Genomic DNA, 17588 nt, shown 5'->3' on the forward strand with positions numbered 1-17588 from the left:
CAACAGAGCGAGCCAAGATTCGACGAAACTGCGAGCAACGAATACGACTCGCGACACGCGAACGAGTCGGAACGAGAGTCTCCGTTCAAAGGGAGCCACCGTTGCATCTCGTCTTCGATGTTTCTGAACGTCTCGAGTGATTCACTGGCCGGCTCACGGAACATCTATAATACACCCAGAGCTGGCTGACAGTCGGCGTAATAGATTGGCCTGGAAACTGCAACGGTAAACGCGCTGACGATTCGTCCTATCTTTACATGGACAGGTCGTTGACTAGGAGGTGGGTAGAGCCAGAAAAAGATAGAGCTGGACGACGCGACGTTACATCGTCCGTGCCCGAGAACCGGTAGTCACGTTGACTTAATGCAATTTGCATGCATTATCTAACGCGTAACGAGCGTAGTCCCATGGACGAAGGAAAAGAAGAAGCAACGGACCAAGTCGTTAACCTCGCGAGCTCGCTGATCCCTGCCACAAGAGACAGGGAAGGAAATAGAGAAAGAGAGAGAAAGGCAGTCAAGACAGATGGAAATAGCAAAGAAACAACATTGCCATCAAAGTCGTTGCGACGGACGTCCGGTTACGCCTTCGACGTTTCGATTATCTTTTCCTCCGATTTCCTGCGAATCCGCTACACTTTCGATTTTCTTCGGGCTTCGTCGGTAGATTGCTCCCGTAACGAGTAATCTGCGCTAATGCTATTACCCACGACTACTGTGTATCAAACGAGAGATTATATTTAGATTGGGCTCCAATCAGACATCACCGATTGCTTCTTCCTTTTCGCTCCTCGAATTATAACTTCATTTCGAGACAGTTTCGCCGAGTCGACTTGATTTTCGCTTCACACAGCTTTCACGTTTTACCTTTTGCTTCTGCGAGCTTCGTTTCATCCTCTGGAGTTCAGGAAGGGTGAAGAATCGCGATAAATTCATAGAAAATTATTTCCACCGTGTCTTAAGCTTCGCAAATTGTTCCTGTTTTATTTAAGATCTTCGACGAACTGCCGGATACCTCGGTGTCGGTTTGAATATACTCCATCGAGACCGGCGATCGCGATTCCGTCGAATCCCGTGGTCCGTGCCAAGAAAATTTTTCCACGGGGATTAGTACGATCGCCATGGCGAACAGAAATAGGCGCGGTCCCAGCTACGCTGATGGATTATAAACACTTTCACCGCGAGTCCCCGTAGATCCTCGGCTTATCCCTGGTTCACCTACTTTTAATTTTATCCGACATCGATCGAATCATGCTCTTTCGATAGACACGTCGATGAGAAGAGGAATTTTTCAATCACTTTTATATCATCGCTCTTTTCTAATCTTTTGCTACTTCCGATTTTTATATTTCAAATAAATGACACCGTGATGTAAATAAATGAAATAAAAAATTCTCAAACTTTCCTTGTACCGCTAGTCGTGTAAGTTCGAGATTATATCGTTTTTCCGAAATACTTTTTCCGATTACTCGAAGCACAGAATAAACTCGTAGAGATTTAATTTTATTTAATAATGGCACCAAATACGCTAACGCGATAAGATCCAACCGTGACCATTTGGTAAATCGAACGAGGTAAACTTCGATATCATTACCGGATATCATTATCATTATTCAGTTCCTATATTTCCCTACATTTTCATCCACAAGCGTCTTATCTCATTCGAAGAAGACGGAATAAAGTAAAACACGTATCTCTTGGTCGATGATCGTTCGTTTCGTACTACAGAATACTACGCTTCAAAGTAACCCACAGACAAAACCGAGCTCCGTTCGGGAACCACGTGGTCGCTGTCCTCGACACGGTCCGCCGCGCCGGCTGGTCCGGAGCAATATTTGAACTCGGTCGAGTCGAGAAGTGTCAACAGAGCAGGGGAAATGGACCGGTCCGGTGGTCGAACCAGCGGAGTATGTATACGAAACTTGCTCGGAGAACTCGACTCGCTGGATCAACGACTTTGCGTCGCTTCCAAGACGGCCACGAAGCTTCTCTTCTCTTCTCGTAGGCAGATACAACAAGAGAAAGAGAGAGAGAGAGAGAGAGATACGAGGTAAACCGACAGGGACAACCGCAAACGTGACGGTCAGCGAGATATCTTGTTGCCGTCACGTCCACAGTCTCGAGGAACTAAGGAACCCTCGAAGAAGTTTGCCGAATCGGGACCGGGAAGACTACGAACCTATTCGCCGGGTTAAACTAATTTGCTCGCGGCTGTAGAATCTGCTCTTCCGCTGAAAAGCCATCGAACTGGAAGTCTCTTCAAGATCCTCTGGTAATCCGTAGTGTTCATGGGTGTTACGTGGACGAAGGAAAGAAGAGGGCGTTTCGAGCAGCGCTTCCGGTGAGGACCCGCGGAGACCGTTTAATTCAATTAACTTAATCGGACGTCCCAGGGAATTGACCTAAACGGCTCGCCGAACGAGCTGACGATTTTCGAAACGGAGAGTTTGAACAATTCAGGAAAACGATTGCATTGGATTTGTAGAACTTTTTAAGCAGGAAAGTTAACTTCTTTGTAGGTGTGAGTAATCCCCTTTTACGAGCGATGACTGTAGGGGTTAACCTCGTCGTACGAAGAGACCATTTTTGATACGCGGATTTTGGAATACACGGAACAATCGCTACGCTATGTATTAGGTCTCTCAAGTTTAGATATTTACAAAAATTTCGAAGTAGCGAAGATCAACTTCGTCAGCGATTTGACGAAGGTTCGTAGAATAAAAGACACTCTGTTCGAAACAGTCGGAGGATAGCTACCAAGAACGATACGCGACAAAGATTGATTTTAAAATGACGCTTAAGAAAGGCGCAAGTACATACAACGAGTTGATACAAAAGCTGATCATAATATAGGTTGAACGTACTTACATCTTCGTTACGAAATTCATCTAGAAACATGGTACAGCCAACATCGCGTGGATGTAGGTCACGCTCCTGTTGGCATCAACTTGACGCCCTAACAAATTGTCGATGAACGAGAATTAATCTATTTATAACCGACCGACTAGATCGCTTCTCTGTCGCTACCGAAGCAGAGATTCGAGCCTTTCTCGGACGATATTATGAAAATTTCTTGGGATTTTTCAGACCCTCGACAGAGGGGGATGACACGAGGGCAATTGATTCGATCCACTGGTCAAGAGATCCGGTGACTGCAGAAAATGAGATAACGGAATTAATGAGCTACTGTGTTCGAGAACAGAAGGGACCTTAATCAAGCTTCGTTGGGATGCGCGCCACGACAGACCGGCCGGTGTTCTTGATCACGTCCCCGAAGCGTCTCCGAAACTCCCTTTTCCTCGTTCTTTTTCGCTGCCATGCTTGCCAACTCCGCGGGTATCGCCTTCGGGCGACGGTGTTACACGCCCGACGCAAGTAAACTTTCTCGTTATGAAAACGAATCTTGGCAACGACCACTTCGCCGATTACAGATTCCGCTCGTTTCTATCAATTCACCATCTGCTCCGACTACTACGCTCCGGATCTTTGACCTAGCGCAAGATGAATCTATGCATATAGATCTCCATTGCCTCGAGCGATATTAACTTCGAAGTATACCAGACTTTGTATCGGGCCAATCTTATCGTATAAAACGTAAGACGCTCTAATGCTTAGAACAGAACGTTCTAGTTTCTGTGATTCGAGAGACTATTGTCGGACTAATTCAACGTATTTGATTAATATACTCCAAGGAATTCGATCGCAGATTTATCACATATCTCAAAGGGGTTTCGACAATTATTCCTATTTCTATATTTCTACTTAAAAATCTTAGGACAGTTATGATATTTGCTTTAAAAAATTTGATTTCTGAGCGGGAGTGGAATTAATTCTTATTTGGGGTTAACGTGTACTTGCTATGTGTATAAATAATGCTTAGAACAGAACGTTTCAGTTTCTGCGATTCGAGAGACTATTGTCGGACTAATTCAACGTATTTGATTAATATACTCCAAGGAATTCGATCGCAGATTTATCACAAACCTCAAAGGGGTTTCGACAATTATTCCTATTTCTATATTTCTACTTAAAAATCTTAGGACAGTTATGATATTTGCTTTAAAAAATTTGATTTCTGAGCGGGAGTGGAATTAATTCTTATTTGGGGTTAACATGTACTTGCTATGTGTATAAATAATGCTTAGAACAGAACGTTTCAGTTTCTGCGATTCGAGAGACTATTGCCGGACTAATTTAATGTATTTGATTAATATACTCCAAGGAATTCGATCGCAGATTTATCACAAATCTCAAAGAGGTTTCGACAATTATTCCTATTTCTATATTTCTACTTAAAAATCTTAGGACAGTTATGATATTTGCTTTAAAAAATTTGATTTCTGAACGGGAGTAGAATTAATTCTTATTTGGGGTTAACGTGTACTTGCTATGTGTATAAATTTTGATATCAAAGCTCTTGTATAAATTCCAATCTAAAAGTATCTAAAGAACGAAGGAAGATCGTCGAAGGAAATATAGAAACGGAAAATCGTTGGACGTGCAAATTTTGCTAGGAATTTCCTCACTATCTAGAATTTTGTGGATGCTATTAACTTGGCAGCGGGGGAGTACGATCTTGTGTAGCCAAAGAAGTCGAGTCCATGATGCAGCTATCGGGGACGAGATAAACGAAGTTAATGAGCCACTCTTCGAGAACAGTGGAGACCTTAACGACCGACACGAACGCGTACTTACACCGTCACAGGCTAATACACTTGACCACGATCCTCAGACGACACATTCCGCCTTTGTTCTCCGTTCTGTCCTGTGCCTGCGGCCTGGTCGTTGCATTGTTTCGCAGGCAGGCATCGAGATTAGGCGTTTCTTCGTTGCTGACAATGACCGATCGTGCCTTAGTCCCAGTTCATAGGCGAGTCTTTGCTTTTTCGCTCGACCGAATTCCATTAAGCCTTCGAATGATATTCTCGATCTTCGTGACCAAACTCTCCGAGCGATCGAAACCGATTGGAAAAGCCTCTTTCAGAAATCTCTTTGATTTCTACCCTGAGAAAGGAAACCACCGTGGACGCACCGAAATATTTTCGCAACGAAAATTTTTCTTCCTGGAGAAATTTTTCTCCTGAAAATTCGCCAAATCTCCGAAAAGCTCGCGAACAAGCATAAAAGGACACTCTCGGGGATCATCGATTCTCGCAGGCGAATCTTTCGACGAACCAGTTCGCTTCTAGAATGCAAATTCGTTTAGAGAAGCAACGCTCTCTCGTTGAGTGCACGCACCGTCGAGAGTCGACCAGAGTAGCGCAACCAGCAACAGCAGAAGCATCGGCGGTAGCAAGGAATTGCGAGCGACGAGGTCAACCCTGTTAGAAGACTTCGTATATGTTCCCTTACATGTGCGTCTATGTGCAACGACTGCACTGACCGTGGGAAGCTGCTAGATGTTAGGTAATTGAAGAATTTCTCGGAAAATAGGCGTATACGCGTCTAGTCGTAAGGAGCAAGTTCGAGGAGCTCACCTTTGGTGTAAGAAGCAAGCGTATTCAGACTCATCAGACCAGCTATCTCAGTCAGCAATTAAGCGTATAAATTTCCACGCGATGGAATCGTCTATTCGCTCGGGGTTATCGTACTTGTACATTGTACTTAATTGTACTTGCTATTTTCTTATCACCGAATGATCCATCTGTGTCTTTCAGGAGGATAAAACTTCGAATTCCCATTCTTTGGATATTTCTGCAGCGAAACATATGCGATAGGTTAAACAGCTTGTGGTAACTTGAGAAATAACGAAATTCAATCGTAATCGATATTAAAGATCACTTCAAGACCAAAGACTATCGACTCAGTCGTTCTACGAACAGTTGGATTCGTATTTGCATTTACATTATTAAAATATTAAAAACTATGTTAGACCGTTATTCCGTGAATGTCTCTACGTCAAAATTTCTGCACAGATTTAAAATACCGAAGTCTGAAATTTCCTTATATACTCGGTTGCCTACTTAAGGATTAATGGTCTTCAACCACTCAGGGGGTAATGAGTCGAGAAACAAAGAAATTCAGTCGATGGCCAATCTATAGGAGGTACCAATCTATAGACTAGTCAGTGACGTAATCGTTCTCCAAGCAGCCTAGAGTCGTAGCTTTTGCCGACGTTGCTCAATGCGTCCAATTATGAAGACTCTCATAATGCTGCTAATTAAATTCGATAAGTTATTTCCAGGTTGCGTCACTGTTTCTTCTGTGAAAAGCTCCTTTCGAATCTTTGTGAAACCTAAACGAAGCAACCAAGTAACGGCATGAAAGCAATGACCTTGCAGCGGGAGGAAAACTGTGGATGAAACGAGTTATCCGACAGGATGCATCGCGCTAAACGCGGCTGCACAACGGTAAATGACACCGGGCTAATTTTCCAGCTGGAAAATCACGGAGCTGAGCAGCTAGCGTGAACGCAACGTGTCGGTGACACTTCAACAAGTGGATACAACGAGTTGCGCACGTGTCGCTGACACGTTTCGGCCGTGTGCATCCCACGCGAAAATCGCTGATAAAAGTACAACGCTCGGGGAACAGAGAAAAGTCGGAGTCATTGATGCGGATGCATCCAGTCGGAGCAGCTATTTTTTGAATCGTTCCGCGAACGCAGCGTACCGTGTAACACCGCGATGGTAGATCGGAGATAAGCCCGTAGTGAAATGTAGCTATTAACGTAAATTACAAATAAAATAAAACATTCTCCGAATATTTAAACTTTCGAACTTCTTGATCTTCTAATCCTTGAGACTTGAAATTTCCTTGAAAACTGAAATTTTGAAGCTCTGCGTTTTTTAAGCTGCTAATCCACGAACGTTTAAATAACGATACGATCGGCTATATAATTCTCCAAAAACGAATCACTTTTAATTATCATTGCGAAAAACCTCAACGTACTGCAAAATTAGTAAACGATATCGCCGAAACCTGATCAAAAGATACACGATCGATCGAACAGATTTCGCTAGTGAAGTGAAATATTTTACATGTTACAACTCAACGAGAGAGAAAGAAAAACCAAAGGAGAGATAAAAACGAAGAGAAACAATGGCACACGAGCAGCAAGACTTGGAGGAAGACGAACGAAGAGACAAAAGAAGTTGAAGGCTGTCGAGAGAAAAAGGTGAGAAATGAGCCAGTCGGCAGTATCGGAAGAAAAAAAAGTCGACAAAATCGACGAAGAAGAAGAAGAAGAGGAAGAAGAAGAGGAGGAAGAAGAAGAAGAAGAAGAAGAAGAGATGGAGGGCCCGTTATAGCGACCGTGTTGCATCGCATTAACCAGTCGACCGAGTGATCTTGATCCCATCTCTCACCGCGACGACGCGACGGCCTGCTTCGTCCCCTTTCGATCCTTCGAGTCAAACGTGATCCGGCCACTAACGATCTTCTGCTGCTACTCCGGTGGAGATCATCCTTCTAACCACCTCAACGTTCGCACCCGCGTTCACGTTCGCAGTAACGCGTTCTCACCGCGAAACATACCGCCAGAAGTAATTTCTCGCAGGTGCTGCGCGCGTTCTATCCGTTTCTCGCGGGTAAAGGTCAACCGCGAATTCCATAGTCTGTTAGCGACCGTTATTACCGGATAATAATGAATTATGATAATTCAATAGGCGACATTAGCGTTGTTTAATGCAACGCATATTGGGCGAAGAGGCCATGAGAACGTTCAAAGTTAAGTTAGGTTCATCGACCGTTCGGACTAATATCGCGTAACAATTATTTCCCGCGAGAATTTGCTTCAGCATAGTCGCGAGAAAAAAGTAACGGCTCCAGAAACTGAGTTCGTTATCCTATGAAGCATATAGTTTTGTAATGGAATAATTCTCATTGTTCGATAGCTTGGCGAGCGATTTCGCCGCGAACGCGATGAATTATTTGCCAAGAGCGCGCTATAGGTTGCGTAATTACGTGGCAATTGCATAATTGCGAGGTAACGAGTGGTGGCCTTCTGATCAAAGATGCGACACGAGGCAACGCGGCTAACGCGAAACTCGGCCAGGTCGATAACCTGCAACCCGGTGTTAATTAACGGCGTACGCACAAACCACCAGAGTTACTCTCTCTCTCTTCGGGACAGGGGCCTCGACATTCCCGTTACCAACCTCGTTTCGCTTCTGAAATTCTCTGCCAATTACGCTTCGCGAATTTTCATAATTTTTACCTCATCACCCTGTTCACGGGACTCGTCCACCAAACGGACGCTTAATTGCTACGTGACGGCTGCTCGTGTATTTTATTTTTCAAAAGCATATCTGAAACGTTTGCGTCGCGTGTGTAAAGACCAGGAGCTTTTCGAGCGAAGAAAAATTAAAAAAGAAAAAATAGGAAGAAGGTTCGATCAAATAAATCTTAACGCGGTACAATCGTTTGATTCGAGAGCAGTCGCACGGAAGAGTACACACGCGGCGAAATCTTTCGCCACAGATCTATACCCATCTTCTTTCTTTGCACCCTATAGCTGATCAGACAAAAGGGAGCAAGACTCACCTGAACGTCCACCAGATGTTGAAGCACATCGTGTTCAGCCAGAAGAACGCAGCCAGGAAAAAGAAATGCGCCATGATTGCTGAAACAGAACGAGAAAAATGGACTTCGTTACAAACCTCTTTACCAATGGGTAAGGAGCTTAAAGCTGTTGCTTTTCTCGCTCCTGAGAGAATTATTTTTCCCACGGATAATGGACGGAGAATTTAATGGACACGAGATGTAAAAAGAAAATTGATCGACTCGTTGATGCTCCGCCATCATAGAAATAAGAAAATGCAAATACAGTTTTTGTATTCCTGCTGTTTCTCAGTTTCAATGCAATTTTATTCGCTATAGAACGAGCTGCAGTCGTACAATAGCAATCAGTTCGTTGAAACTTAATCACTCTGATTAATTGACCACGCTCGGCCTCTCGTAACTACGTATTTCAGTGGACAAAGCTATAATTAACGCGTTGATATACGAAATCGTTTTTCCCTCTATAATCTTACCGTTGTAATTCTTTTACGATCAGAAATTTACATCTCAACGAGCGACATTCCAAATTGCCATATTTAAAATCGTGCCACCTACAAATTCTCAAGACCCACGGAGATCTCTCTAATCAACGAGTCCTGTATAAGTACAAAAGATCTCATTGATCGTTCTTCCGTCCTTCCGACGTTGTTCCCAGCTGACGGAACGCCAAAACCGTCGAAACAAAAGAAGACAGAGCTGATTCCCAGGTTCCGCGATGAACTCTCAAAGATTCATGAACGGGAAAGGGGCGGAGAGAGGTTCCAGTCTGTGGTATGTCGGGGGGTCTCGGACAAAGCTTCGGGAGAGAAAGACAGCTTTTGTCAAGATCCGTTTGAAAAGACGGCCGGTTGACTGGGAACGGTTTAGCGCACACCGGGGTAACACCGGTTGGACTGGATAAATTTTTCAAGCTGTCGTGCGCATTCGTTCTTAGAAATCGCGGCAGCGGATACAACGAGCGCGGAAATTCAGACCGAGGCTGGCCATTAATTTCTGAAAACGCAATCGCGAAGCACGCGTCTACAGAAAACACACACGCATGGGGATCCTTTCGATCGAGCACACCCTTCGCTTACGAAGAGTAGGGTGCCTGTCACCCTTCGTCAAAAGAATAGTCGACGGCGAGCAAAGAAACTTTGTTCCCACTGAAGGTTAAGTTGCATTCGTGGATCGAAACACCTCGAGGTTGGTCCGTTTGTGAAAGGTAGCCACGAGCCGTGCATGAATATCCGAAAACTCAATCGACGCGCGTTTACATAATATCTACGGCGTGGACAAAAAGGTTGGCGCGTTTGTTTGTTCGATGTAATAGGCTGATCAGGGGAGAATGGTTGGATAAATACGGGGCTGCTTGCACGTCTAAATTAATAGAATTGAATTGCCGTAGGTACATATTTAATCGTATCACGGTATTGTTACGCACGTTACATCGACTGTTTTCCACTATTCGCAGGATCAATATTGGTTCACCGGTGTTTTCCAATAAACGGAGGTTGTAACGCGACAGTCGGCCGCTGTGCAAAGCAATCAGTTCCTGCGCTATGAATATACAAAAAGTATTGTAAAAACGTTCTTTTGTGCAATTATACCTTGCTTTCTACCATTTCCAACATCTTTCACGTCTCGATAAATCCTATTATACTACGTGACTGCTTAAACGCATGGCTGAAAACAATTAAAGATTACCAGACCTATTGCAGCTCCTACGAAAGCTTCTATTATATTAACCTTGCCGCGTCTTTCCATTCAATCGTATCCTTTGATCCTTTATTAAATTTGTTAAGTTTGAGGGAAGAATGAAATCATCGATGTTACGATACGCGCGAATACGACTTGTTACTAAACATCGAGAAGCGAGAAAATTCTGTATAAATCCGTGATTGACGTATTATCGATATATCGACTTTAAGACAGTCGCCAGAAAGAGACGCAGACACAAGGAACAGATATAGAAATCACAATAATACGCTGAACGATTCTCTGATTGCTCCCAGCAGTAGTGTGCCTTAAATTTTTCGATAAATTCATGTATTTCGCTACCTGTTTTATCAACGTCTCTCGCATATCTCGACAGGATATAGAAAAGAATCGTTCGAACATGCTTCATCATCTCGAATGAAAACACAAGTCCGTAGGAGAAAAGCAATAGTCCCGTTCGCAATAGTAACGGTATATTTGCTCGCGTCGGACCACGGTTATGTATCTCGCTCTGTACACGTGTCACACCGACAAAGCGCGGAAACGTGTGTTCAAGGAATGACGGTGACGCATGAGAAAGTTTTGTAACCGCTTCGCGATTTGCATTCACCCGTTATGCACCGCCAATCGCGAATATTTACGATTGCAGTCTTTTTTTTTTCTCATGTGCAACTACGTGGATAAGTGTACGGTGGCAGGGGCAATTAACACGCGTTAACGCGAGATCGTTCCATTCGGCGTAAAAATGTGAGAAATCGATGTTACGAGAGCGAACACCTTCAAGGATGGCCTTGAACAATTGGTTTCGCTTACGTGAGCACGGACTTTGTAGGTTCGTATATGGAAAAGCCAGCGCTTAACGCAGAGAATTAATTTTGATAACAGACGAAACAGATCTTTTTAAATATACCTTGACTAATACAAAAGGTTACTTCTATTGCAATAAAGCGCTGGAAAATTTTACTGCGTATTTAACGACTACGTTTCATTCTTGTCCCATGTGTTAAAAAATAAATACATCGTATGGTGCAAACAAAATGACCTTTTTACGAGCCATGCAAACACTGTTCCGGACGAAGTGTACGTACGTACGTTTCTGCATGATTTAGAGACTTTACCGTGTCACAAGAGCGTCTAAGAACCATAATCTAACAAGCGACGTTAGCAATATTATCTTTTTTCTCGTATCGTTCAGAAGAACTCTTCTCGACGCTTAAAGTACATTAAGCTGCACGTTGTACCTATGTAGGATAGATTAAAACCGTCTGAAGAATTCATGCGATAATACGACGTTTAAAGGCAATTTTCTTAAACACGAGTAATAGCCTCATCGCGTATTCCCCCGACTTTCGTTGGCAATTTCTTCACCGACTGGAAATCGATTCTCTATAAAACTGTACGCACGCATTCGTCTAGGCGGCTCGCCGCCAGCCCGCAAATTAGACGTGTCCTAAGGCGTTCGAGGTTGATTAACAAAGCAACGAATGACGCTTGTCGACGGATTACGCGATGTAGAAAAGCCGAGGAGAGACAGCGGGGCGAGATGAAAGCGCGTCGAGGTGCGGAGGTTTCGAAACTCGACGATTTTCCATTGGTTCGAGGTTGCTCGAAGCAGGATTAACGGCTGCTACGTGGGAAAGTCCTCCGATAATTCTTCGTCGAAAGGCTTCCGCCGGCGGCGTTTATCGCGCGCGTACCCGCGTACCCCGCCCGGAAATAATTAAATTTCCAAAACTAATTACGCCTCGTTGCAATTACAACTCCGACGACATTTATTCGTGAACAGGCAACGACACACCCTGGCGCGCGTGGGTCCGGTCGGCTTTACCCGAAACCGTTCCCAACCGGTGCCGACGCCACGCCATCCTTTACGCTCTTCTTTCGAAATTTACGGCTACTGTTTCGCCGTTTGGACAGACAGCAGGTCGTGTCTCGCTGTTTGTTTTGCGTTTCCATTCCTGTTTTCCATTTCGAACGACAAGGACGACGACCGATTCCCGCCTCGAAGCAATCGAGCAAGTTTCTTTGTCGGAATTAGGACGGGGAAAGGGGAAGGAGAACAGAAAGGAAAGTGACAACGCTCGGAAGAAACGGCGCGGTAGTTGAATCGAGAGTGCTCGAGAGTTTCGCGATATCGCGAGACCCCTTTGATATGGTAATGCAGTTGCACCGCGACCCGGGACGCGATCGAGCTTTTCCTTTCTTCGCGGCAACTTCGCATTTCCGAGTGGGATTGTTGAACGCCTCCCAGAGAGGAATCCGATTGAATAGCTGTTTGCGAACACCGTAACGCTGCTGCTCCGTCAGGCTCTGATTAACAGCCTGACACGGTTTCCATTCGTATCCACTGAATGAAATTTTTCGGATCCAATGTTTTCCAGGTCGAACGTAAAATTTATCTACGAAGCGATCTACGTAAACACTTTCCTCGCTTTACCAATTATGGTTCGAATAAGGATGTTTATGCAAATTTATACCTTTATAAATGCAACTACGCAAATTGTATCTACGTAGAATGTTTTTACTAGATATATTACAACGAGTATTCTATGTTGGATGTTTCATACTTTTTTTTTTTTATATATTATACGCATTCTGTACAGTGTTTCATCTATTTAAATTTCCCATAGGTGCATAAATATCCACAGTCTAATTAGCTAGCGAGCTAACAGAAGCGCGATAAAATTTCGAAAAATTGCCACCATCGACGTTCACTCTGCTGTTGCAATGTCTTCCATTATCGTGGCGAGTAATTTCGCGCGGGTCGTTGAAATCGACCGAGGCGCAGCGGCAGGCAACACCGGGACCAGGAAACGGGGAAATAACGAGTGACGTGAGAGAGAAAGAGGGCTTGGAAAGCGGTCGAGGGTTAATTTAAGTCAGGAGAACCGAAGGAACCGGGCCGGTTGCTGCGTTACGACCCTATGGCGCCGCGAGGGCGAGTGTCAAGGGTTGAAACGTCAGCTAGTTAAGGGCCTCGATTTGCATGGGGGGTTGGAATTAGATTGCGCCGCCTTGACCCGTCGTTTATCCTTTTCTTCGTTCGCGCGATCGTCTAATTGCCAGGGGATCCGATGCATGCACCCTTCGAATCGTTGTAAACACTATCGATTTCTAGCAACTACCTCGCTGGCTCTTCGATTCACTTCCAAGCAGAAACGTTTTCGTTTCGAGATATTAGCGAGATTCGCGGGGGCTAATGCGGAGAAAGGGTTGCTCGCGTGATGCTGTTTGATCTGTCGGATGAAGCTTCTGAACGTGAAACTTGGCCCGAAGTTTGTTTCTGCACGCTGCATGAATAATGCAGCTTAAGACTACCCGACTGCTGCTCGTAGAATCGCTGCTTGATTTATGATCTCCCCGTGGTTGATTGCTCTTGGTTATTCAGGCGACCAGAATCATAGGGTTGAATTATGTCTCGGATGAGCCCGCTTACTGCGATTTCCTTCTTAACGCGTCGCCTTATCATTTTTTAATCGTTGCATAATTCGAGCCTACTTATCGATTCAAGAGTACCGTACGTGTGAGGGAGATTATACCATCTGTTTGTGTTTCAATTCGACTGATATTATAATGATATTGATAATGATATAATATATGATATTTATAAATGATTTTGTTACGCCACGAAGCTTACTATAGGTCGTATTTCTAACCGTCGCTCGCGGCCCTATAGCGTCGCAGACAGATCGTCTTATCTGCCCGACGAAAAATACACAATGTATCGACGAGCGCATAGTTGTCACCAAGCAGCGAGTCCAGAAACGTCGATTTCGGTCCGTTATTTCATCCACACAAAGAAGCTGGCATACGTGATCATAGGCACGAACGGTGGCGTGACCCGAGCGTAATGGGGGTCGTCTCCCAGAGAAGACAAAGAAATGATCGAAGAGCAATGAGTCTCATTTGAAGATTCTAACTGCATACATCGAGAGGTCTGACGAACAAAATTAAAGTCGCCAAGTCTGACGAATTTGTAACATCAACCACATCTCAGTCCGCATCGAGAACCAGGCCGTGCTTCGGAACCGATGTGCTGATGACGGAAATAAAGATGTGGCGGCACTCGGCGACAATGTATGTAGCCGAAGGGAAGGTGCCTAATGAACCCTCGATATCCCAACGGTCCTTTCGCCGAATGTTCGAGAACGCCTAACAAACACGCGGATAGTGGGGATATCGAGGGATGACAAAGAGAAAGAATCGGATTCCGCCGAAAGTCAAGTAGTTGTAAGAGCTTCGATCTTGAAAAGTCGCGGTTGGAGTTCAAAAGTGAATTGTAGTTAGTGTAAACCAAGTGCTAAGAAATAAATTCTCTCTTTTTATTTCTTTGTTTTTATCTTTTATTTTTCGTCTTCGATTTCTCTTTTTTATTTTACGTGACAAGCGCATAGTTGTCACCAAGAAGCGAGTTCCAGAAACATCGATTTCGATCCGTTATTTCATACACACAAAGAAGGTGACATACGTGATCATGGGCGCGAACGGTGACGTGACCCGAGCGTAATGGGAGTCGTCTCCCAGAGAAGACAAAGAATTGATCTAAGGGCAATCAGTATCATTTGAAGATTCAAACGACATACACCCTTGGACAAAAAGATAGCACATGTGTGCTATCATTAATTTCTCATAGATAGAGTCCGAATTTCCCAAGTTTGACGAATGGCATATAAACAGTACCTTGTAGTAATAAGGTATATGAGCTTGAAACTGTATCTTCGCTATTCCTCTTGTATTTATCAACAATGATTGTGAAATCCGGTCGGCGAAATGATAGCACACTTTCAAAAGTTGTAGTGTTTATTATCTACTAAATTGTACAAAAATAAAAAACCTTTTAAAATTTAATAATGTGTGGATCCTCCCTTATTCTCCACCACCTCCAGCATTCGTTTCGGCAAAGAACGATATAGTTTTCTAATATAATCCAGCGATATATTTCTCCATTCCTCTTCAAGGCACTTTTTTAACTGATTAATACTTTCAAATTGCCTATTTTCTCTATAAACGGCATTGCTTAATTTACTCCAACAGTTTTCGATTATGTTTAAATCGGGGGAGCATGCAGGCCAGTCCAAAACTGCAATATTTTCTGTTGAAAAATATTCTTTCACAACCTTAGCGGTGTGAACTGCAGCATTATCTTGCTGAAAAATAAAATCTTGTCTCGCAATATGTGTTGCGTACTTTGCAATTTGATTTTGTATCAAATTACGATAGGTTATAGCATTCATCTTGCTGCGAATTGATATTAAATCAGTCTTTCCGTTATACCCAATACCTGCCCAAAGCATAATGCTACCTCCACCCATTTGACGCCGTATTTGTGACAATTTTTTTTTTCTTACATCATGATAGTAAAAATTGAATCCATCTGGGCCATCTAAATTAAATCTTTTTTTATCTGTAAATATAACTTTCCTCCACTTCTTGTTCCACCGTATATGTTCTTTTGCAAAATATAATCGATGCTCCTTGTGAATCTGCTTTAGAGCTGGTCTTCGTTTTAATTTCATCCGCTTTATGTGCGCGGATTGTTGTAGTACACGTCTGACATTCCGAGGATTAGTTTTTACGCCAACTTTTTCTGCAATTTCACGTGACGTGAGAAGCGAATTTGACGCGGCACGTAAAATTGCACGTTTTTCACGAGTACTAATCGCGGAAGGTCTCCCACTGCTTTTTTTTGTTCCATAATTATTTACATCTTTCAGTAAATTATAAATGACTTTCCGACTTCTACTGAGAACTTTTGCAATTTTAGAAATAGTAAAGTTTTCTTTCTTTAATTTCAAAACTGTTTGAATCTCTTCACTATTTAGCTGTTTTCCACGTCCCATTGTTTGAATCGAAATTTGTAAGGTTTCTAATGAAATTCTTCTACTTTTCACTACGTCTACACCACTCAGAATACACAGAAATACTAAGGAATGGAAACAAAATGCTTGGTGTGCTATCATTTCGCCGACCGGATTTCACAATCATTGTTGATAAATACAAGAGGAATAGCGAAGATACAGTTTCAAGCTCATATACCTTATTACTACAAGGTACTGTTTATATGCCATTCGTCAAACTTGGGAAATTCGGACTCTATCTATGAGAAATTAATGATAGCACACTTGTGCTATCTTTTTGTCCAAGGGTGTACATCGAGAGGTCTGACGATTGAAATTAAAGTCGCTTAGTCTAATGAATTCATCGAGAGATATCGTAAAGTCGGGTCGAATTTCTGTAACGCATTAACTGTATTCATCGCTAAATAATTTGTGACGTTTTTGTTATTATATAATTTATTGTTAAATATACAAGCTATATTAACCTGTTAATACAGTGTTAAATTCATTGAACCACCTCTGTTATCTTAGCCGAAACAGGGGAACGATTAATTCGCGGCGTCGATTATACGAATCGTAGCGAGAATTTACGCCTCTAGCTGACGCGTTTTCCACGCGACCGCGTCTCTCCGCGAGCGGTCGTAACAGATTCCAAATTTGTATTTTTCTTCTTCCATGAATTATTTGATCTTGTTGAGACCCTCGTGGATCGTTGCCACGATGTCGATGGGTTACGATTACACGCTCGAAAGAAATAACAGTTGATTCTTGATTTAACAGATTTTTTTCTTTATCTCTTATCCCCTTCTGCTACAAAATCTAAGTTATAATGACTACTGCAGCTACTGTTAACGCGATTCCTTATTACAATAATGAACATTATTTTATCATAAAAGTCGTACGTCTCTTAGATTCCAATTACAGTCCCGTTGAGAGCGTTCATTCACTAATTCCATCTACCTTTAGGAATTCGATCAAGTCCGTAGATAAAGTCCATCGACTGCCCGATCTGCCTTCTAATCACGAATCACCCATTCAACATCTGTTTCTTGCCAGCGTGGCAAATTACCGATTCTACAGACCTGGCCTCCGGCAATCTCTACGATCTGTGTTTCAACGATCCTCCGAATCCAAACACGGAATTAGTCAAGTCCCGCGTGCTGGTCACGAATACCACAAGAAGCGCGTACCGTTCTCAAACGGTTAACTTCATTCCCGGTCAATTTAGCCGCGAAACTTATCGGTGGTCTCGCGTCTTCGACGGAAGAAATTCATTAGAACCTCGGCATGGCTGAATGGACAGGGTGAGCCGACAGTATAACAACTTCGCAGATTAATGTCGGTGCATTAACATCGGTGATTAAATTAAATACTTGGGAATAGCACCGCGACGACTCGTAATTAAATCATACCGGATTTATCGCGTAGTCCCGATTTAGATGGGATTAGAGTTTGATTCAACGCGCCTCGCGTCGCAACCCTTCGCCGCGCCGCGCCGCGCCGTGTCCTGCTGTCTCGCTTGCTCTCGTTCCCTCGGAAAGGGTTGGTACGC

The 17588-nt window shown here is 43.4% G+C and overlaps 2 protein-coding genes across 2 annotated transcripts in view; one reads left to right on the forward strand and one right to left on the reverse strand.

Moving 5' to 3' along the window:
- The window catches only part of LOC132904790 (cytochrome P450 6k1-like), a 298916-nt gene extending 296711 nt beyond the window's left edge, over window positions 1-2205 (forward strand). Inside the window, exon 5 of the mRNA XM_060955497.1 lies at window positions 2117-2205. Coding sequence (XP_060811480.1) covers window positions 2117-2194 — 78 coding nt within the window. The 3' untranslated portion in view covers window positions 2195-2205. The remainder of the gene's footprint in view (window positions 1-2116) is intronic.
- The window catches only part of LOC132904785 (probable G-protein coupled receptor Mth-like 1), a 158708-nt gene that overhangs the window by 90111 nt on the left and 51009 nt on the right, over window positions 1-17588 (reverse strand). Inside the window, exon 4 of the mRNA XM_060955488.1 lies at window positions 8484-8562. Within this exon, the coding sequence (XP_060811471.1) occupies window positions 8484-8562 (79 nt within the window). The remainder of the gene's footprint in view (window positions 1-8483; window positions 8563-17588) is intronic.

Source organism: Bombus pascuorum, chromosome 3 (genome assembly GCF_905332965.1).
Source record: "Bombus pascuorum chromosome 3, iyBomPasc1.1, whole genome shotgun sequence".
NCBI lineage: Eukaryota > Metazoa > Arthropoda > Insecta > Hymenoptera > Apidae > Bombus > Bombus pascuorum.